General features: G+C 44.2%; 3 protein-coding genes across 5 annotated transcripts in view; all 3 read right to left on the bottom strand.

Annotated features, from left to right (window-relative positions):
* CENPI (centromere protein I) overlaps positions 1–4,265 on the bottom strand; it is a 30,298-nt gene extending 26,033 nt beyond the window's left edge. The window contains exons 1-3 of the mRNA XM_034782347.1: positions 4,177–4,265; positions 2,838–3,210; positions 2,296–2,433 (exon numbers count right to left, since the gene is read on the bottom strand). Of these exons, the coding sequence (XP_034638238.1) occupies positions 2,296–2,433; positions 2,838–3,057 (358 nt within the window). The 5' untranslated portion in view covers positions 3,058–3,210; positions 4,177–4,265. The remainder of the gene's footprint in view (positions 1–2,295; positions 2,434–2,837; positions 3,211–4,176) is intronic.
* Positions 4,266–7,105: 2,840 nt separating this feature from the next.
* Positions 7,106–11,614, bottom strand: TMEM35A (transmembrane protein 35A). Its single transcript, XM_034781566.1, has 2 exons — positions 11,471–11,614; positions 7,106–8,356 (listed from the first exon to the last, which is right to left on the bottom strand). The coding sequence occupies exons 1-2, from the start codon at positions 11,588–11,590 to the stop codon at positions 7,970–7,972; spliced, it is 507 nt and encodes a 168-aa protein (XP_034637457.1). The 5' UTR covers positions 11,591–11,614; the 3' UTR covers positions 7,106–7,969.
* TRMT2B (tRNA methyltransferase 2 homolog B) overlaps positions 11,586–21,145 on the bottom strand; it is a 26,818-nt gene continuing 17,258 nt past the window's right edge. Inside the window, exons 12-14 of one of the 3 annotated variants that reach the window (XR_004647103.1) lie at positions 20,157–20,256; positions 19,004–19,193; positions 11,586–11,681 (exon numbers count right to left, since the gene is read on the bottom strand). Coding sequence is in view for 1 of the 3 variants with exons in the window: in XM_034781565.1 (XP_034637456.1) it covers positions 19,067–19,193; positions 20,157–20,256 (227 nt within the window). In the remaining 2 variants the exon portion in view is untranslated. Of the gene's footprint in view, positions 11,682–18,901; positions 19,194–20,156; positions 20,257–21,145 lie in introns of those variants that run through there. The other 2 variants (XM_034781565.1, XR_004647104.1) reach the window with 2 other exon arrangements.

Genomic DNA, 21,145 nt, shown 5'->3' with positions numbered 1-21,145 from the left:
AACAAGGACTTACTGGAAAAAATTCTTACAAAAAGCCTTAAGACTGGTTAATAGTCAAAAAGTAGGAACCTGATTGTCCTCACACCAGTTTTACAGACGTGCAACTCCATTAGCTTCAATGCAGTTACTCTGGATTTACAGCAGCGTAACTCAGAGGAAAAAAAAAGATACAGCCTGTTGACGTGCATATTGCCTTTATTAGCCTAGATACCTGGAGTTTATGGAAGTATGAGCTGGAGAAAAAAAGGAATTTCCTTTGAATCAGCATAAGGTCAGAGTATCCGAAACCATTTCAGATTATAAATTCAAGTGGCCTGAAACCTAACCACAACCACCTTCATATTCCTATATTACTAGCCAGTGCCAGGTTCATCCTAATTACAGGTATTGGCTAGTGGACATAAAATTAGACCACCCCAGGACTTTAGTATTTAAATAGTGTTTAGTTCTTTAGTTAGAGTCAGGCAAAAATAACAGGAATTCTTTATAGCCAATATTTGACTAAGGAACAAACAACAATAGAAAACAATACAAAACACATGCATTAGCAGCTGTTCTTTTGTTGCCATTTAGTGTCTGAGTCAGTAGCTTGACAGTGCTCGAATGAGACTTAGGACTACAAGCCAACACTATTCAATACTGGTGTATGATGTAAAGCACTAGTGTGCCTATTTTAAACTCATCTTTAAAGGTCAGAAGGGACCACTGTGATCATTTAGTCCAGGGATCAGCAACCTTTGGCATGTGGCCCGTCAGGGAAACCCGCTGGCGGGGCGGGCCGGTTTGTTTACCTGCAGCGTCCGCAGGTTTGGCTGATCACAGCTCCCATTGGCTGCGGTTTGCCGTTCCAGGCCAGTGGGAGCTGCAGGAAATGGCAGCCAGCACATCCCTCAGCCCAAACCGCTTCCCGCAGCCCCCATTGGCCTGGAACAGCGAACTGCAGCCAGTGGGAGCTGCGATCAGCCGAACCTGCGGCCGCTGCAGGTAAACAAACCCTCCCAGCCTGCCAGCGGATTTCCCTGATGGGCCATGTGCCAAAGGTTGCCGATCCCTGATCTAGTTGGACCTCCTGCACATTGCAGGCCACAGAACCTCACCTACCCATTCCTGTAATAGCCCCCTAACCTCTGGTTGCGTTACTGAAGTCCTCAAATCATGATTTAAAGACCTCAAGTTACAGAGAATCAATAATTTACACTAGTTTAAACCTGCAAGTGACCTGTGCCCCATACTACAGAGAAAGACGAAACCCCACAGGGTCACTACCAGTCTGACAAGAGGGAAAATTGAAAGTTGAAATGAAACTGGCAGGTCAAATATGGACTAAAAATTGAGTTTTGTAAACATAAGACCAATAGAAATGTCTGCCTAGCTCTTTTCAAAATTTCAAATACAGTATATTGAACTGCATTCTATTACAGCATTTGCAACATGGTGCTAGTACATGAGAGCTAGAAAGTGAAACCAACTAGTCTATTGTGATTACTCAGGACAAGGGAAAAAGTAAAATCAGAGTAAGAGAGAGAACTGAATTAAGTGTTTAAAATTTCACTCATGGTTTGTAATGTTATCAACATGTAAAATGTGAGAGTGTCAGTTTCACATCAGCAGTTTAGTTTTGTAAAGAGGCACCAATTATTTTATGCCAATAAAAGGGACCTACTAAAGTTGTAATAACCAGAAGAAAAATATCCTCCACATGCTAACATGCATCTTTAGGTTTTTGAGGTGGAGGATTGTTATTTGTTTTAAATCCATTGGCTCATCACCAATTTAAAAGCAAAATGGTGGTCAGTAATTTTGAAAAAAAACACACTTATCAAGTCTGCACTGACACTCCATTCCTTTGTCTGTATGAGACACTGCAAAAGTTTAAGCTAAAAATAAGCAGCCATGTCAGCTGCATGTCAGGGGAGAAGAAACCCAAACAATCCCCAGCATGGAAGAGGAGAGAAAGGTTTCTAGGGACTACAAGCCTGTAAGAGATTTTATAAAGTAAGCGACATAGCAGTATTCTTTTAAATATTGAAGACAATAGGTTATATATGTATATATTTACAATTTTTATCCAAAGTATTCCTTGTCCCTACTAAGTTTGCTACACTTATTTTAGCAAAAACTCAGAATGTACATTAAAGAACTTTAAGGATGCTGTAAATTTACAGTAAGGGACAAAGCATGACAATACAACCACCAAAACATATTCTCTCAAAGCCATGGATATGGTACGAGAGTGGCAGGAGGGAAGGAAGACACATTCACAGTGGACATGCTAGCAATTTCTGAATGTTTTACCAAGGTGGCCACTGAGTGCCACATTCAGCAACACATCAAGTCCTTCTGGGGATAATCCTTTCTGCAGGGCAATGCTTTCCACAGTAGCCAAGTGTTTCTGCAGAACCTCATTCTTTTTCAGTGGAATGTAGTCTTTAACTAAAAGAAGAAAAAAAAATGTAGGGATTAAAGTGCATCCTGATAATCATCCTCCTGAGAAATATGTATGTCCACGGGGATGCATTCTACCCCCAAATCTGTCTTCTGCTCATAGTTTACCACTTTAAGAGAAAACACCCTGGTTTTCAAAAGCTGCTGTCCACCCACAGCTCCCATTAATGGTTCCCCTGTATAGTTTGTTCTCTCTGTCTGGGTGTTTCTCAAAGCAATAGGTGAGAAGAAGAAAAAAATCAAGATAGGAAAATAATTATAAAACCACAAAAACAGCCAGATGGACTCAAGTTGCATGTGAAACTATTTTAAACTCATTTAAAAATGGACTACATTTCACGTTGATAGTGCCCTTTTCAATATCAGAAGCAAAGTTATATCACTGCTCTTACCCCTCTCAAAATAGGTCAGAGCTTGCTCCAGATGGTCTTGTGTGCTGTTGCCTGCCTCATCACTGGCAGATTGCTGCTTCCCTTTCTCATGTTTCTGGGCACTCTTCAAGTCCGCAGGCTTTGGGCCAGCTGTTCTCTCTCCTATTTGCCATGCAGAGAGGCTACTACGGCGAACCTGCAAAGCCTGCTTTGGATTCTTGGCATTCTCTCTTTGCTGCATCCCTTCAGTCTCCCAGCTGGGAAGGGCAAATTAAGTACTGACTCATCTGCCAGTCTGGTTCCAAATCTTTCCCCCAAAGAGGCAAGAATATAAATCAAGGCCCCAAAGCCAGATATACCTCCAGCAGTTGAAGAACATCAAAGAGCCACTTGCCTGCAAGAAGATGAAAGTCAGTTTATCCACAGCCTTTCCAACAAACCCACTACAGGATTCGGCATAAAGTAACTAACTATGACTTGCCATAAACCACTTAGAGCAGCATGTGCCCCAGAAAGGTCAGATAACCCAGTTAGAAGAGTATCTATATACACAGGCCATCCAGTGTGTACAGACAAGCCCAATTCTTCCCTCCAGCAGAGAAAGATGAAGGAAAGCTCACAAGTAGGAATTTTTAAAGGGGAATATGTCATCTTGAAAATTAAGTGTCCGAAAGACATGTACAATTATAACACATAACACTGAAAAAGTTAGCAAAAATAATCAAAACAGAAGAAATGCTGGGGATTACTATTCTACCCCATGCACAAACAGTTTGGTATTGTTGTCTCTCCAGGCCACCGAAGTCCCCCTGGCTAGAAAGGTTCTTAGATACATCAGTAACAGAGCAGAAAAACAAACACATATATTCTACAACAATCAATATTTAAACATTCAAGTTGACAGGGCCCCTTTAAATAACCCACAGCTCTGAATTGCCACTAAAGGGGGAAAGAACAATGCAGAGACAGAAACAGGACCGTGAGCAGTCAAATCAGGCAGGAAACTGCCCATCGCCCACATGTCTAGTGATCCCTGCTCTGCGGGCTCACACCCCGCGCTCCCAGCTCCCCATCTTCTGGGCCATTGCCCTGCGCTCGGCACCCGCAGCAGGGCCCTCAGCCTGGAGCACCCAAAGGCCCCCGCGCTGCTCGGAGCTGTCCCGGCCCTAGCGAGGCTCAGAGCCCGACCTCAGACAGGCCTGCGAGGTGCCCAGCTATCCTGCGCTGCCAGCCCTTGGGCCCTGCGCGAGGACTGTCAGCCCCCGCCGGTGGTTACCGACCGGCACCGTAATACACCTGTCCCCCAGATATCTACTTCCTCAGGTGGCTGCCCACGCTGCCATGGTAACATCCCCTTTACCTGACTCCACTGTTACGGGTTTTTTTTTTTTAACCGTCCGAATCAATTCAAACCCCCGCGCCACTCCCTACGCATGCGCAGAACGCAATCGTAAGGCAGTAGCTAGAGCGAGGAGGTGATCATTGCGCGCGCGCGTGGAGCTCGCGGGTGCGGATTGGTCGGACAAAAACTGACCTCATGAGAGCGTCAATGTTCCTTGTGAGCATGCGTAACTTCCCACGCGGGCGGGGGAAAGGAGCGGGATGTCTTTACGCATGCGTATTAGGGTCATTGAGGTTGGTGACTGGGCTATGCGCGTGCTCAGTGGTATGGCGGACTTTTTTTTGTCGGTTGGGTCAGGGTCAGAGGGTCACGCGACTGCAGGGGTGTTGGCGCGCGGGCCGGAGGAAGAACCTTGAGTTAGCCAAGAGCGAGGTCGAGCGTGGGCCACGCCTATGTAGGGGACCCTCCCTCATCAGGGCAAGGGGGCTGCCCGCTTCCCTGGCAGCGCCACACCACACAGGGGGCAGACAGGCAGAGAGCCCACGTAGTACCTGCCCGCAGAGGAGCCCAGGGGGCCTCTTTCCCAGTGCGCTGGAGGTGCAGGGGTGACAGAGGCTTCCTACCTGATGTCTCTGAGGCGTTCACACACCCCTGCCCATGAACAGACCTGTGTGCCCTGTGCCCAGGAGCGTGCAGGGGAGCCATGCCAACCTCCACTTCCATGCCTACCTCCACGTGCCTGCCTGCCTATTCACCCAACCCAACTTATACCTGCCTGCCCAAGCCAGCCTGCCCATGCCCACTTACACATGCCTACTGCCCACCCATATGCATATGCCTGTCCACCCCTGTGCACATACCCCAATGCACCTCAGCATAGGGGCAGCAACATGTGCTCTGACATGCCTTGTGCAAGTGGAAACACAGCAGAGGGTGTGAGGTTTTCAACAAGCCTTGAAGTCAATGCACCAACTCACCATCCCTCTTGCTTTGTCAGAGTTGCCTTTTGACTCCCACAAAGAGAGGCTTTGCCCTGCAAGCCCTGTGCCTCTATCAGGGAAGTCACTGTAGTGCCACTCGCAACAAGCAAGGTATCTCTCCTGCAGCTCCTATGTTGTTTCTAGGGAGGACAGGCCCTTGAAAGGGGCTGCCCTCAGCAGAGCTGAAGTGGTGGCAGCATGATGGGAGGGGACATTTCTGAATTTACAGGCAAAAGGAGGAAAAAATGAGAGGAGTAAAAAGGAGCCTGAAAGGGGAAGTTAGCATGATAAGATGCCATGCATGGGGCCTGGATTCAATTTCTGGCCCCTTACCTCTTCACCTCTAGCAAGCAGGAATGACTAATGCTCCAAAAGTAGCATGCCAACACACATTGGGGCAAGGAGAGAGGGCAACCCAATATAGGCATATAGAGTTTTGTTGGTGGCCTTCAAAAAGCAGGCCCTATCTTGTTCTTTAATGAAAGATGTAGCTGCAATTGGGGGTCATAATAATAGTCCAATGTGGGGGAACTGTAAAGGCTCTGAAAAGGGGATGGAGGTGGAGAGATGGGAAGGTTTTCAGGCTTTCATGGCATATGAAGTGCTTCTAGTTTGCATCAAATTGAGGAAATTTTCAAGATTTTATGCTGATTATGCTTTATTGGTAGTGTGTCCAAAGCTATATGAGGTACTTCACTAAAGACATGAACCTGCTCTCAAAAGCTTTATGTAAATTTTAGATGTGACACAAGTGAATGGCAGACATGCAGAGGATCACAGCAATACAACTGTGGACACTTAGTTTAAGCGTGTGCATGTCTTGGTGGTTCTGTAAAGATATTTTAAAAATAAACACAGTGACATTTAATTTTGGGTATCAGGTAAGAAATTACTTCAGAAGGTGGAACAAACTACATATGCATTTGGGCTGACTTTGGGGTAGTCCCTTAAAACAGAAGATTCTGTAACAAGCATGGTCTCTTTTATAATTTTTGCTGTATTCTCCAGGACAGCTGTTGTGAGAGGTAACTAAGCACAACTGGAAGTTCTGCAAATGTCAGCCTCAATCCCCCGTATTCACACAGTTCTCCCCATAAATGTCTTTTTTCACCCCCAACCTAATCTGTGCTGCAAGGTATCCTTATGACTGCATCATGACAAGACCTCGGGAACTTGAAATAAAAACGGGGGCGTTTATATACGTGCAGAACAAACTTACGAATATGGTATCTCTCCCTTAACAATGGATACATCCTTAACATATATGCAGTTGAATGCTGTCTAATGTGCTGAATACAATTTTTCAAGGGCTGGGATTGAAAGTTTCTGCAATATAGGTGGCACCTAGTCTATGTCTGCTACATTCTTAAAAAAGGGGCAAAGTGGGTGGCTAGACCTGACACAGTACTCCAGGTTAATACATATCCTTGGTTTATATAATAATATTTTCAGTATTATTCTCTAGCTCTTTCTTCGTATACCCTAGCAAGTTTGCCTTTCTGATTGCCTCTTCACACTGAGCAGAGATTTTTTCAACGGTCATAATAATAGTCAGTCCCTTTCTTAAATGGTTATAAGTATCAGAGGGGTAGCCGTGTTAGTCTGAATCTGTAAAAAGCAACAGAGGGTCCTGTGGCACCTTTAAGACTAACAGAAGTATTGGGAACATAAGCTTATATGCAAGTCTTGCATCTGAAGAAGTGAGGTTCTTACCCACGAAAGCTTATGTTCCCAATACTTCTGTTAGTCTTAAAGGTGCCACAGAACCCTCTGTTGCTTTTTAAATGGTTATAGTAAATTTAGAACACAATGATGTAGTTCAGATTGTTCTTTCCAATGTGCATTATCTAGCACTTTTCAGCACTACATTTTCCTTTCCTTGATAGAAATGGTCATACTCAACCAGGAAGGGACTTTTAGGCAGATGTCATTCTAGGAAGACATTCAACTCTGCCAAGATATTTTCCTTCAAATTTCAAAAAGTTTATTTTCATGAGTAATTAAAAAAAACCACACAAATACCAAGAAAAGTAACAAAATTTAAATGCATCTCCCAAATTTTCAGATATAACACAGAGAATCAGGCTCTTTGTGACAAGACTGCTCCCCTACTTGCTCCGTGACCTCCTGTGTGAATGTGGAATGAGGATCCTGGGCACCCATAACAATAGCTGGCAATTCCGTAAAGTCTGGATGAGCAATTGGCAGGAAAGGGGATTTATTTATTTACTTATTTATTTTTGGAGGGAGACACTGACCATGGCTGCTCTTTTTGCCAGCAACAGGTACGTGGGTTTATTACTGGGCAAATACCAACCTTTGGACAGTTTTAATGCATAATCCTTACTCTCCACTGAGAGAGGTGGAAGGGATGCAACAACTGGCTCACGGGAAGCAGGAAAAACAGTTTCTCTGTCCAGTTCATTGCTCTAGTGTTAAACTCTGTGCAAAAGGGAAAACCCAGGCAGGTGAGTTATAAAGGGATCACAGATCTTTTTCCCCATAACCAGTCCACACAGAAGATTTGTCACAGAGGTGGTTCTGAGTAGGGGCTCCCTCCCATGAACACACATTCAACAAGGTACATTTTTCCTCCATGGACTAATTAAAAGACAATGTGTATGGATATGGTTAAGGAAGAGGGTAGTTCTACGGTGTTTGGGTTGCACAAGCCATCATGTGGTGATTGGCTGACAGAATGTGTTTCCTAAGCCCCCAATGCAACCTTTTAAACAAACAAAACAAAAAATAATAAAAAAACTGAATTTTTTTTTTTTTTTTTTTTTTGGAGAGAGCTGCCTGGAGGGTCCATGTCCCTCAAATGCATTCCTCTAAGACACCTTTACTTTGCCTTTCTCAGGAGCTGCCTCGTGGGCAAGTGGCTGCTCATCACCATTCACCAACAGGATCCTCTTCTCAGGTGGCTGCTCCTCAGGCTGGCGAGTGATCAGTAGGCGGCAAGTGAGCAGGATTCCAAAGACAAGGGCATGGGCATAGCGCTTGAGTGGGTCACCCACTAACTGGTGAAAAAAGAGTACAGCGAGCACAAGCAGCAGGAGGAAAAAGTTGGCCACGTCCTTGGGGCGTCCAGGCACCAGTGTCATGACAATTCCACATGCCACCTCCAGGGCACCAATGCTCTTGCGGAGAAGGATTGAGCTGACTCCCATCTTCTTCAATATGGGAAGGGCCCGGACATAACTTTTGTAGGCTCGTTTCTGGAATCAAACAATTGTACATGTACAGCACTCATTAACGGAGAACAGTAAAGGGTGGAGAAGGATAGACTATATCTGACATTTCATCCCACAGGATTGCTCAATGTTTTATTGAGTTAACCTCATATATAAACTGTACATAAAGATCACTTCACTCATCACTGTTGTATAGATACATATCTCTGGGGTGTTATACAGCAAATGTTTGGCATCCCCACTAGGGAATCTGTTGGAACAATATTCCCACTCACCCCAACTCTCAGTATCTACTTTCATGGTCTCTTCTTTCCTAACTGGAAAACATAATTCTTTGAGATGGGAATACAAGGTAGTACCTGTTAGGCTAGGAACTGGCTAAGACACAGTGTAGTGGGCACACATTCTATATGTTCTTGGGAAATTAATTACTAAAATCTGAAGATGCTATTTATTGTTAAAATTAACAATGCAGAAAAGGGTTGTCAAAAAAAAAATCTCTCCCCCAAACTGACATGCCTTTTTAATTAAAAGGAAGATCCTAAATAATGCATCTTAGTCCCTGCAGAGCCAAGGGACAGAAAATAAAAACAAGATGCATGGTGAATCTCTAAGTGGCCTAGAAACTCCCAGGTTTCTAAACTTCACATACAGTGGAGACTTAGCTGAGGGCTGTACATCAAAGGTAGGATTTGCTAGATCAGTTTGTTTCTCTCCACATACCCTTTTATGATCTTTTCTTTCCTGTACAGAAAGCAGGTTGGCATTTGTCATCCTGGTTCTGAGGGTTATGCTGGATTTACAAACAGCCTTATTAATAACAACCTTGTTCCACCCCCCCACCGACTCCAATTTGCCAAGGGGAGAAAAGTAGGTATTGTACAAAACAATCTAACTTACCTCCCCACGAATATTCAAGCTCTTGCATTCTAGCATCACCCAGTGAGAATTTTTTTCTCTTTGAACACACTTTCAATTTTTCTGGGTTTTAAAGAAGCCCCTGGTTTACTAACAATGCCTAACACTATTTTCACTTCCACTGGAGTGTACCGGTCACCACAGATATTCCTGACATACTGGATTTACACCCCATTTTCATCTTTCTTAGGAGGAGAGAAATAGTAGACTTAGATATTCCAATCAGTTCTGATCTAATACGAGATCAGCAAAGCTGACCGGTAAGAATCAGTGACTTAGCCAATTTCTCTGTACAAATGCTCTCAATGTCATTATGGAAACGTGGTCAGAACATGCAGTCAGATGCATGCAGACAGCTTTGCTTTTTCAGCTTTGTAAAGTTGACACTCCCTCCCAAGAGCAGTTGGTGATGTGTTACACACACACACACACAAAAGTCACAGCATTCTTGTTGCTATAAAGATGTTAGCATTTCTGTTCCAAACCTACATTTTCAGGCTTTAAAAATATGCTTTGAAGCAAAGCTTCTTCCCAAAGCAGCAATCTTTGTAATCAGATGTATAAAAAATACTGGTTTAAAAATGAAATTTGGCAGTAGTACTCCCTAATCACTAGATATTTTTAATCCTGTAATGAACTGATTCATGAGTATGTTCTTTGGGTGGACTTAGAACTTCTCAGCTCAGTGTTAGGTCCTATGCTGTAAACTGTTAACAGAGGTTCTTCCCTTAGCTCAGTTGCAGGGGCCTGTGCTTTTTGGAGCATCAGGATCTGAGTTCGAACTCCATTTTCCCCATGGAGTTACAAGAAACCATGGGGTTCTATTGGGCCACGGCTATGTTGCAATACAGTATAGTACAGATAATGGTGATTGTGTCTAATCTGTATGCCTCAGTTTCCTGATTTATAAAAGGGGGATAATTTTTACCTACCCACACAGAGCTGTTGTGTGGCCTAATTCACTAAGTTTGCAAAACAGAAAGGAGCAAAGAATTATAATCATAATGATCAAGGATTTTGTAGTGTGTTTAAATTTAAAATCTTGTTTGTTAAATCTTATTTATTTACATTTATTTATCATAGCTTGGGAGCTGTGGCTTCTGGATATTCTCTCCTTACTTTCACCCGGTCACACAAGTCATCTCTTCACACCCTCCCCCTACTGAGAGACCCATTCTGTGGGCACCGGCAAGGCCACTGAGACTCAAATGTTGTTTGGGAGGTAGGGGAAGGCAGCTGAGCAGGTGCACTGAAGAGAGAGAACAGAATGTGCTGGAAGCTTCCACCATTGTTTCCCGGGGATCCAAAGAACCTCAGTATGCAACACCTTCTAGCCATGTTAGTAAATAAGAAGAGAGAATGAAACATAAAACCACAGAAGAGGGAATTAAGCACAATTGCATTGACAGCCTGCAGCTCGCAGCAGGTCAATTTCTGCAGCAGGTTCGGCCCCAGCAGAAAGAGTGAAGGAAACTCACTTACTGACAGACATATGCGTATGCTGATCCCTGCTCTCCTTCCAACCCCTCTCCGGTGTTACAGAGAGGCAGGCAGGCTCATTGCTTGGTGCTGAGGAGAATGATAATATCTAGTCCTTTTCTAGCACCTTCTGCAAGGATCTCAAAGTGCTTTACAGTCATTAATTAGTCCTCACAACCCCTGCGAGATAGGGTCATTCAGTGTCATCACCTCCATTTTGAGGCACAGATAGTTTAAGGATCTTTGAGTATCTGGTTTTCAAAACAGGCACATTCCCCTTCTCCACCCCAAGTCCTTTTCTTGTAAGGGGAATGGAAATACTCCTTACTGTGTGACTGACTGGTCCTGGTCTCCCCCCCTTTCCACAGGGGCACCAGACTGGCTTTAGGTTTCATCCTCCTTGCACTGCCCTCCCTCTTTTTATTCATCAGAGATTACCTGCAAAATCAGCTCAAACAATACCAGACCAAGGGCTGTCGGCAAGATTTGATTCTCAGCAGCTGGGTTTTATCTTTTTCTTTGTTTAACACCAAAAAGGGAGGAGTATGAGCTTCCTGCTGCCCGCCCCTCCCCCCCCCCCACTGATCCAGAATTCAAGGCTCCACAGCATTGCTGCCTGTATATCCTCCAGCAGAAATTCCTTCTGCATGGCTGCTCCTGTTGCAAGGTTGTGGGGAAGAGAAGAACATGCAGCCCTGCTAGCAGTATGTCTCCCATCACTGCCACTGCTGCTGTACTCACCATCTCATTGTAGGCATCTTTGCTGAGCCTTGGGGTCAATTTGATCGTCCCCATGAAGACAAAGAAAAGCCCCAGAGCCACCGAGAGAGCCACAATGGTTACAGTTCTGGGAGATGCCATTGGGCCAGTGAGAGGATGTCCTAACGAGGCCTCTTGCTCTCTGTCCGTGCAGGAGGTGGTCAGTCACCATGGAAGGAGATCAGGAGCAAAGCTGCAGAGGCAGTGAGAATGACAGACACTGAGAGAGGGATTCTACCTCTTCCACCCAGCAACCTCTGGGTCCTAATGCCCCACCAGTCATGCTACCTCTTAGTTGCATTGTGCTGCCACTTGCCCTATAACAAAATAAATAATAGTAAATAAATATGATTTATAACAGGGTTACATTTATGTAGCACCTTGCCTCTCCAAAGATCCAAAAGTACTCTATAAATCACCCACCTCTGGGGTTGAATCAGCCAGGTGCATAGCACAATGCACCCCATTGGGAGGGTGAGGCTATTTTGGCTAACAGGACTGGAGCTGGAGCAAGCCCCTATTCTTAGGAAAGGCGCTCTATGATTGTTAATGCCCAGGCAGAGGAGTCTGCACTTCAGTTTGCAGGAGCTCATTCAAATGTTACAAACAGAAAATTGCATGGTGCTCAATTTATCTACATCAGAAGGATAAAAGACAGAGTCATCCCTGCTGGAATTTGAGTCTGTGCTTCCAGTGGAGTCTGGTGTTTGAAAGCTGAAACTCAGCCCGCTAACTTGTACCCCCAGCTCAGAGACAAGATATATAGCTCTTTGCTCCATATGTTTAATACAAGGACTAAATACACAGATGAAGTGTCTCTCTAAATCCTTTATTACCCATTGATTTACATTCATCATCTCTTCTCCAATTTACAATGCAAACAATGTCACTTTCTTTTTGACAAAAACATACCCTGGCTGAGAGAAATTCATTCAAATCCTACCAAGAGAAGCCAAGTTATGGATTCCTAGGGGTGTTTCAAGCTCCTGGAGCCTGAATGGAGTCCAGCCACTGCCCCAATTTCAGGATCCCGAAGCATATGCTCAGGATGCTGACATTCTATCTGGCACCCCCCCCCCCCAGTGTTGGAACCTGCTGTCCAGCTGTCTAGCCCCTTTGGGCGCAACTGACGTTTCAGACTTCCCAGGACTCAAACATACCCCTGTGACGTTGCAGTCTATATGATTTTATAAAAATATTAATGAGTGAATATAATGTAACTGGGATATGCTTCATGAAAAAGGTCTCTTGTAAGGTATCATTACAAAGCTTATAATCTACTGAGTGTGATCATCCTATTTGTATAAATGTACCACTCTTGTATCTGAAACTAGAAATATGAAATATAACTCTGAGGGCCTATTGTCATTATGCAAAGTGTGGGCCATTAATGGTGGTTTGGAATCTTGATGACTCCCATTAACCAGTGACATGTGATCATGTCACCTGAACTGGAATCCATCTTTAACCTGGTGTCTTTCCATTGAGAAGGAGGGGGTGGGAACCCGGAGAAGGACAAAGGATTCCCGCCTTATGCAAAAGACATATAAAGGGGTAGAACAGAACAAAGCAGGAGGAGCCATCATGAAGAATCCCCTAGCTACCACCTGAGCTGGAATAAGAGCTGTACCAGGGGAAAGAATTATGCCCAGGCCTGGAAGGTGTCCAGTCTGAGAAAAAACTTACTGAAGCATTTCTAAGGGTGAGATTATCTGTATTCAGTTTGATTTGCGCGTTTTAGTTTATTTTGCTTGGTGACTTTGTTCTGTCTGTTACCACTTGGAACCACTTAAATCCTACTTTCTGTATTTAATAAAATCACCTTTTACTTATTAACTCAGAGTATGTATTAATACCTGGGGGAGCAAACAACTGTGCATATCTCTCTATCAGTGTTATAGAGGGCGAACAATTTTTGAGTTTACCTGTATAAGCTTTATATAGGGTAAAATGGATTTATTTGGGTTTAGACCCCACTGGGAGTTGGACATCTGAATGTTAAAGACCGGAACACTTCTGTTAGCTGCTTTCAGGTAAACCTGCAGCTTTGGGGCAAGTAATTCAGACCCTGGGTCTTTGTTGGAGCAGACGGGAGTGTCTGGCTCAGCAAGACAGAGTGCTGGGGTCCTGAGCTGGCAGGGAAAGCAGGGGCAGAAGTAGTCTGGGCACATCAGGTGGCAGCTTCAAGGGGGGGGGTTCTGTGATCTAACCCATCCCAACCCCTCTCCCAAAATTCCACCTCAAAAGGTGAGAAGCTTATGGTTTACAGTTTAACTCCCTGGGGTATGCAGTAGCTGTGCAGCAGTCAACACACACACACTTTGTTCAGTCTATCAACTTTATGCTCTTTATATATAGATCACACAAAACAATAAAGCATCCTAAATGCAGTGTCCGTCCTAGCTCGCTGTTCCCTTGGGGGATCATCTGTGTTCTGGCAGGCAGAGTCCTCCAGCCTCTTGCCTACCCTGCCCTGTAGCAGACTTTCTCATCTTAATCTGCTGCACGATGGCTCCCTCCCCCCAGTACTTCTCACCCCACCCAGTCCCTTTATGGACTCCTGCTGGGGTCACTTGCTTCTTTTGTTCCATCTTGTGATAACTTTCCATTACTCCCAAACCCCCTTCCTTTCAGACAAGAGGAGGAAGTGTCTTCTCCCAGGCAGAGCAAACCAATTGTCCCAAAGTGTTTTACTCTGAATAGAGGATAGTTGAGTGCTCATCAATCACCATTGTCTCTGGCCTGGCAGCGACATGACCCAACCCTTCTAACTCATGGTAGAGTCACATAGATATAGGCTTTCCATGACAGAGTAAATTCATGATACAATTTCATAAAATCATCCAAAACTCAGAAGTGGTACAGACAGAACCCCAACTCACCACAGTGCTACCCTGTATCAGTGGACTAGCAGAAAACAAAAAAAATTAGTCAGGTTTCCACTGCCTAAGAAGGGTGTCAGACACTATCTGCATCTGTAATAACTTGCCCTGGCCCCCCTTCTGAATGGGCCCCAGCCTGTTGTAAATGGACCCAACTCCTGGGGCCACTTGCTCCAAAGCCTGCTGCGTCTGGGTAGTGACTGGTCACTGTTCCTAGTTCTCGGTCTCTTAGGCCTTGGCTACAATCGGGACTTCACAGCGCTGCCACGGCAAGTGTAGTCGCGCCGCCAGCTCTCGCAGCGCTGTATGCACTCCACCTCTCCGAGGGGAGGAGCTTGCAGAGCTGCGAGCAAGTGTGCAGTGCTGCAGGCTCTGATTACACGGGCGCTTTACAGTGCTGTATTCGCTGCGCTCGGGGGTGTGTGTGTTTTTTCACACCCCTGAGCGCAGCAAGTTGCAGTGCTGTACACCGCCAGTGTAGCCAAGGCCTTAGGCACACTCCGAGGTGTAGACCTTGTGTCTGACACCCTTCTTAGGCAGTGGAAACCTGTAGTTCCTCTGCCTAAACCATGGAATCACTGCACAGCCTTCCCAAGCCCCAGTGGCTTAGACATGTTTTTCCACAGAGTGCACCTGTCCGTGGGAAATTTGGTTTCCTAGTTACCCCTTTAGAGATAATGTGACAGTTCAGTAAGGAACACAGACTTAGCAAAGGAATTTCTTGTCCACAGACACTTTACTATTAAACAACCCTAGAGAGGTACATATCTATGGAAAAAAAACTGAATTCAATTCCTCTGGTCTGAATCTGATCTCATCCCTCCTGTGAGTCATGGGACTGGTCCAAGTCATTAGGCCAGGCAGCCCTTCCTGCCTTCTTGGCTGGGCTCTTTGCATGTCACCGTCGCTCTAAAATAATGTCTGTCCCTCTTTTACCCATAAGCTAACTATGGGGGAGTTCTGGGTTCCAGTCCTCTTTGGGGTCCCTGTCAACATCAGCTTCTGTATAGAGAGTTATTCAAAAGTCAATAGCCCAACAAGTAGAAAACCATTGTTCAAGTCATTCAACACCAAGGGCTCTGCCATAATTTCTCAGCCATAGTGTTTCCACAGGGTATCACAATTTGACAAATGTATGTCCCCAATCTGTCACAACATCATCCTTTGAAGAATTGGGCAGAGCTATTAATCAGCAAAGCATAAGGGTATAATGGAGTGATACACAATGTCAAAGAGTGAGGAATGCAGTACAAATGCGAGAAAGGCCAGATTTCTGAATGGGACAGTGCGGCCTACTTTATAGTGAATGCAATAAGAAAATGGCAGCTTGCTGCTGACACCTTGCAGGGACAGTTCATGTTGCAGGGATCAGCAATATACAGGAGAGGAATTTATGTGCAGAGGGGAGATACTCTGAAATCTGTTTTCGCCTCATTTTGGTCCATACACATAGCCATTTCCAACAGCGGTCAGTGCTAGATTCTGCCCTTTGTAGTTGGGGTTTATATGAGAAATATCTTCCTGACCCGAACAGGTGATCAGATTCTGCCATGAAGCATGAGGATTAATAGTCCCTGCAATTTTATCCTACTTAATGTCACCATAGACTTCTTTCATATTAATTATCTAATTGGTTCAATGTAGGGCTGTCAAGCGATTAAAAAAATTAATCACGCGATTAATCACACTGTTAAACAATAATAGAATACTATTTATTTACATCTTTTTGGACTTTTCTACATTTTCAAATATATTGATTTCAATTACAACACAGAATACAAAGTGTACAGTGCTCACTTTATACAGACACTCCCCAGATTACGCAAGACCCGATTTACACAAATTCGCACTTATGGAAAAAGTTCCAAAAACCAGAAATAGGATTTTCAAGTTGCGGAAATTTTTGCGTAACATACAGGTATACCTTTCCGACTTATGCAAAATTTGAGTTACATAAGGCTTTCCGGAACGGAACGATTGCGTAAGTCGGGGGGTGTCTGTATTTATTTTTGATTACAAATATTTGCATTGTAAAAAACAAAAGAAATAGTATTTTTCAATTCACCTACTATAAGTACTGTAGTGCAATCCTTTTATCATTAAAGTTGAACTTACAAATGTAGAATTATGTACAATAAAAACTGCATTCAAAAATAAAACAATGTAAAACTTTAGAGCAGTGGTCCCCAACCTTTCCTCGGCGGGCGCTGGACAACTAGCCGCCGAGGACCGTGGCCGCTGGACAAGCAGCTGCCGAAATGCCGCCGTGAAGTGGCGACGTCAAGAGATGTCGCCGCCGAAATGCCACCGTGAAGCAACATCATCAAGAGGCGTCGCCGCCGAAATGCCGGCGGTAGCACTTCTTGATGTTGCCGGTTCTTGGCGGCTGCTTTTCTGGCAGCCAGTAGGCAGGCGCACATGGATGCCCTGGCAGGCGCCATGGCACCCGCGGGCACTGCGCTGGGGACTCCTGCTTTAGAGCCTACAAGTCCTTGTTCAGACAATCTGCTCAGACAAACAAGTTTGTTTACATTTGCAGAAGATAATGCTGCCTGCTTCTTGTTTACAATGTCACTTGAAAGTGAGAACAGGCGTTTGCATGGCACTGTTGTAGCCGGTGCACAAGATATTTACATGCCAGATGCACTAAAGATTCTTATGTCCCTTGATGCTTCAACCACTATTCCAGAGGACATGCATCCATGCGGACGATGCGTTCTGCTCGATAACGATCCAAAGCAGTGCAGACTGATGCATGTTCATTTTCATCATCTGAGTCAGATGCCACCAGAAGAAGGTTGATTTTCTTTTTTGGTGGTTTGGGTTCTGTAGTTTCCGCATCAGAGTGTTGCTCTTTTAAGACTTCTGAAAGCATGCTCCATGTCTCATCTCTCTCAGATTTTGGAAGACACTTCAGATTCTTAAATTTTGGGTTGAGTGCTCTAGCTATCTTTACAAATTTCACATTGGTATCTTCTTTGCTTTTTGTCAAATTTGCTGTGAAAGTGTTCTTAAAAACAAACAACATGTGCTGGGTTATCATTCGAGCAGGGCCGGCTCCAGGCACCAGTCTGGCAAGTAGGTGCTTGGGGCGGCTGCTCCGGAGAGGGGCGGCACGTCCAGGCATTCGGCGGCAATTCGGCGGACGGTCCCTCACTCCCGCTGGGAGCAAAGGACCTGCTGCCGCAGATCACGATCGCGGCTTTTTTTTTTTTTTTTTTTTGGGCTGCTTGGGGCGGCCAAAACCCTGGAGCCAGCCCTGCATTCAAGACTGCTATAACATGAAATATATGGCAGAATGCGGGTAAAAAGAGAGCAGGAGACATACAATTCTCCCCCAAGGAGTTCAGTCACTAATTTAATTAACGCATTATTTTTTTAATGAGCATCATCAGTATGGAAGCATGTCCTCTGGAATGATGGCCAAAGCATGAAGAGGCATATGAATCTTTAGCGCATCTGGCACGTAAATATCTTGCGACGCCAGGTACAACAGTACCATGCAAACGCCTGGTCTCACTTTCAGGTGACATTGTAATTAAGAAGTGGGTAGTATTATCTCCTGTAAATATGAAAAAAAACTTGTTTCTCTTAGCAATAGGCTGAACAAGAAGTAGGACTGAGTGGACTTGTAGGCTCTAAAGTTTTACATTGTTTTGTTTGAGTGCAGTTATGTAACAAAAAATCCCTACATTTGTAAGTTGCACTTTCATGATAAAGAGATTGCACTACAATACTTGTATGAGGTGAATTGAAAAATACTATTTATTTTATCATTTTCACAGTGCAAATATTTATAATAAAAAATAATATAATGTGAGCACTGTATACTTCGTATTCTGTGTTGTAATTGAAATCGATATATTTGAAAATGAAGAAAAACATCCGAAAATATTTAATAAATTTCAGTTGGTATTATATTGTTTAACAGTGCAATTAATTGCGATTTTTTTGAGTTAATCGCGTGAGTTAACTGTTAATAGCTCATCTTAATTAATTAGCCTCTTACAGTTGGTATGGCTACTTCCACTTTTTCATGTTCTCTGTATGTATATATATATATATATATCTATATACATCTTCTTACTATATGTTCCATTCTATGCATCTGATGAAGTGGGCTGTAGCCCACGAAAGCTTATGATCAAATAAATTTGTTAGTCTCATGCCACAAGTACTCCTGTTCTTTTTGTGGATACAGACTAACACGGCTGCTACTCTGAAACCTTTGATTAATTGACAGCCCTAGTTCAATGATATCTAAATAACATGGCAATAGTACTGAAAGTACAAAGGATTTGACTTGTATTTAGTATATTTAAAGCAGTTTCACCAAATCCTGCCCATGGAAACCCAGAACAGTAGAGTAGGGGTTAAGAAGTGTCTAAACCATTTTGATAGCCTGGCAAAAGGGATAGGGTTTGAGTGGGAAAGAGAAACTACAATAGAGGATCTTTTCACACAGAAAATCTCAGTGCACACTGGCTTCATACTTCATAGGATATGCAAGGGACAGCACAGCGAGGCAGGCTGAGAATTCCCAAAAGAGTTTTAATTTACAACTTTCAAAAGAATAAATTAAATCAGAGCCATGACCATTCCAGCTTTCTGAATATTTGTAGTTCTTTCTCACCCTCAACTTTTAAAGCTATGAAGTCCTGTTTTTTTAGGAAAACACATAAACCAGGATGGCCTCTCAGCGAGTTAAGAGCATCACCAGCTCACAGTGAATAGTGTGGGGAAACATGTCAACCGGGACAGCCAATAGAGGGGCAAAAGGCTTTCCCACAAGCTTCTTCCCAGAGTCTGGTGGGCAGCAAAACCTATAAAAAAAAAGAAGGATCAAAAGGCATCAGTTTCTCCATTAATCCAGAGCTAGAGGAGCATTGTCCGTGTTTCTAAAATCCTTCCCCTCTCCATTTCCTTTTCTTTAGTAATACCTGACTCCTCCCCACCCATGAAGAATCAGAAGATGTATTAAAGATACTTATTATTTGGGAAAGAACAACCACTCAGACTGAAACTGGTTTGAGGTCTGGAACCTGCTCTCTTCAGTCCTGGACCAATTCCAATAAAGCATGGCTAATCTGAATGACCAGGGACAAATTTAAGATTTGATTTCTCACAAAACACCAGAGCTAGGAAAGGCTTTATATGGTTAGAAAATAATCCCAGATTTTGCATTATCTAACCATCTTCATTGTTCTTCTGTAGACCTTTCATTATCTGCTCTATGGCCCTGACACCTCAAAATACTTAACCATGTGATTAACTATAAGCATATGAATGGTCCCATTGACTTCATTTGCCAGATGGGAGCCTATTTTCTTTACGGTGAATATATTGGATACTGTAACCCAGATGAAGGCACGCTGCTTTTTTGATTCAGTGCCATTACAATAAGTTTTACATCATTTTCTATCCCTTTATGAATGCATTTAAGCATCACGCTCACTTTCCCCCCTCCCCTTTTTTTAAACAGCAGTTACCCACTAAGCCCACATCCTCACTGAATTCTTTACAGTGACACAGAAGTCTTTTATCACAATGTTTAACTTGTGAATAGACACACCAGTAGGCACACAGGTGTAGTAACTGCTGGCCATATGCTAGGTGGGCAGGCCTGAGCCCTACAAGACCAACCCTAGTAAGGTTCAGACCAAATTAAAACCTCCCCAAGCAATTTCACTCCTTTGTTGTGCTCTTTTCCTCTGGGCATGGCACTTCTCCCTCATAACAACAGAGACAAAACCAAAAAAAAAAAAAAAAAAAAGGCTCCTTCTCACTCAAGGAAGTTCCTCATGGCTTCTCCTTCAGGCTTGCAGGAAACATAGATCAATGTACGGATGGCCTCGCAGTTTCGAATGGCCCGCACCACACGATAATCTGAGAGCAGAAAAACATCAGGCATTTACATAGAGAAACACCCCCAGAATAGCGATTTCTCTAAGGACTGGTCAACATTTTCCTATAAGGCCAACATCACAGAACTATATTTGGATGACCAAAACCAATCACCCTTAACAAGGAAAATAGAAAGGCAGCAGGTGGAACAGGGAGTGCTCAGGCGCAAGGGAGTTCAAATTGTTAGGATCCAAGGTGGCAGGTTAGTGTCACTGTTGCCAGGCAAACCACACTAGCAGGATCCAAGCTGGTTCAGGCAGAGCACTGACGTGAAGGAGCTTATCTCATCTTCCTAAGGAAGTGAAGGATGACAGATGAACTCTCTCACCAAATTGATGAGAAGCATGCACAAACTTCCATATCAAGACGGATTTAAAAGATTACAACTGTTTAAAGAGGAAAACTGATAAAAGGCATAGAAAAATAATGAATGGTATAGAAAAGGTAGACAGGGCACTGCTACTCAATCTAGGGTTACCATTCGTCCGGATTCCCCCGGACATGTCCGGCTTTTAGAGTTAAAAATAGCGTCCGGGGGGAATTTGTAAATGTCCGGACTTCACCCCCCTCCATGCAGAGCACGCGCGGCTGACAGGGCAGCCGGCCGGATGGTGCCACTTACATGGGGCTCCGACAGCCAGAGAGAGCCCCTCCTCCGCTTACCCTTCCTCTCCCCTGCATCTGAGAGCACTCCCTCCCTCCCTGCATTTGCAGATCACCAGCCGGCCGTTCGCACCGGCAGTCCGGAGCTCCTCCCCCTGCTCCTCCTCCCCAGCACGCTGGTCTGAGCGGCAGGGTAAGGGGCCAGGGGTCGGAGAAGGGGCAGGGAGGTTCTGGAGGGGGCAGTCAAGAGACAGGGAGCGGGGGGGGG

Source organism: Trachemys scripta, chromosome 9 (genome assembly GCF_013100865.1).
Source record: "Trachemys scripta elegans isolate TJP31775 chromosome 9, CAS_Tse_1.0, whole genome shotgun sequence".
In the NCBI taxonomy this organism is placed as follows: Eukaryota; Metazoa; Chordata; order Testudines; family Emydidae; genus Trachemys; species Trachemys scripta.
Note: the sequence above shows the minus strand (reverse complement) of the source record. Positions and strands in the feature narration are given on the sequence as shown.

Coding starts and splice junctions, on each gene's coding strand:
- TMEM35A (XM_034781566.1), bottom strand. CDS start 11,590: ATGGCATCTCCCAGAACTGTAACCATTGTGGCTCTCTCGGTGGCTCTG. Junction 8,357..11,470: donor AAGATGCCTACAATGAGATG/GTGAGTACAGCA, acceptor GTTTGATTCCAG/AAACGAGCCTACAAAAGTTA.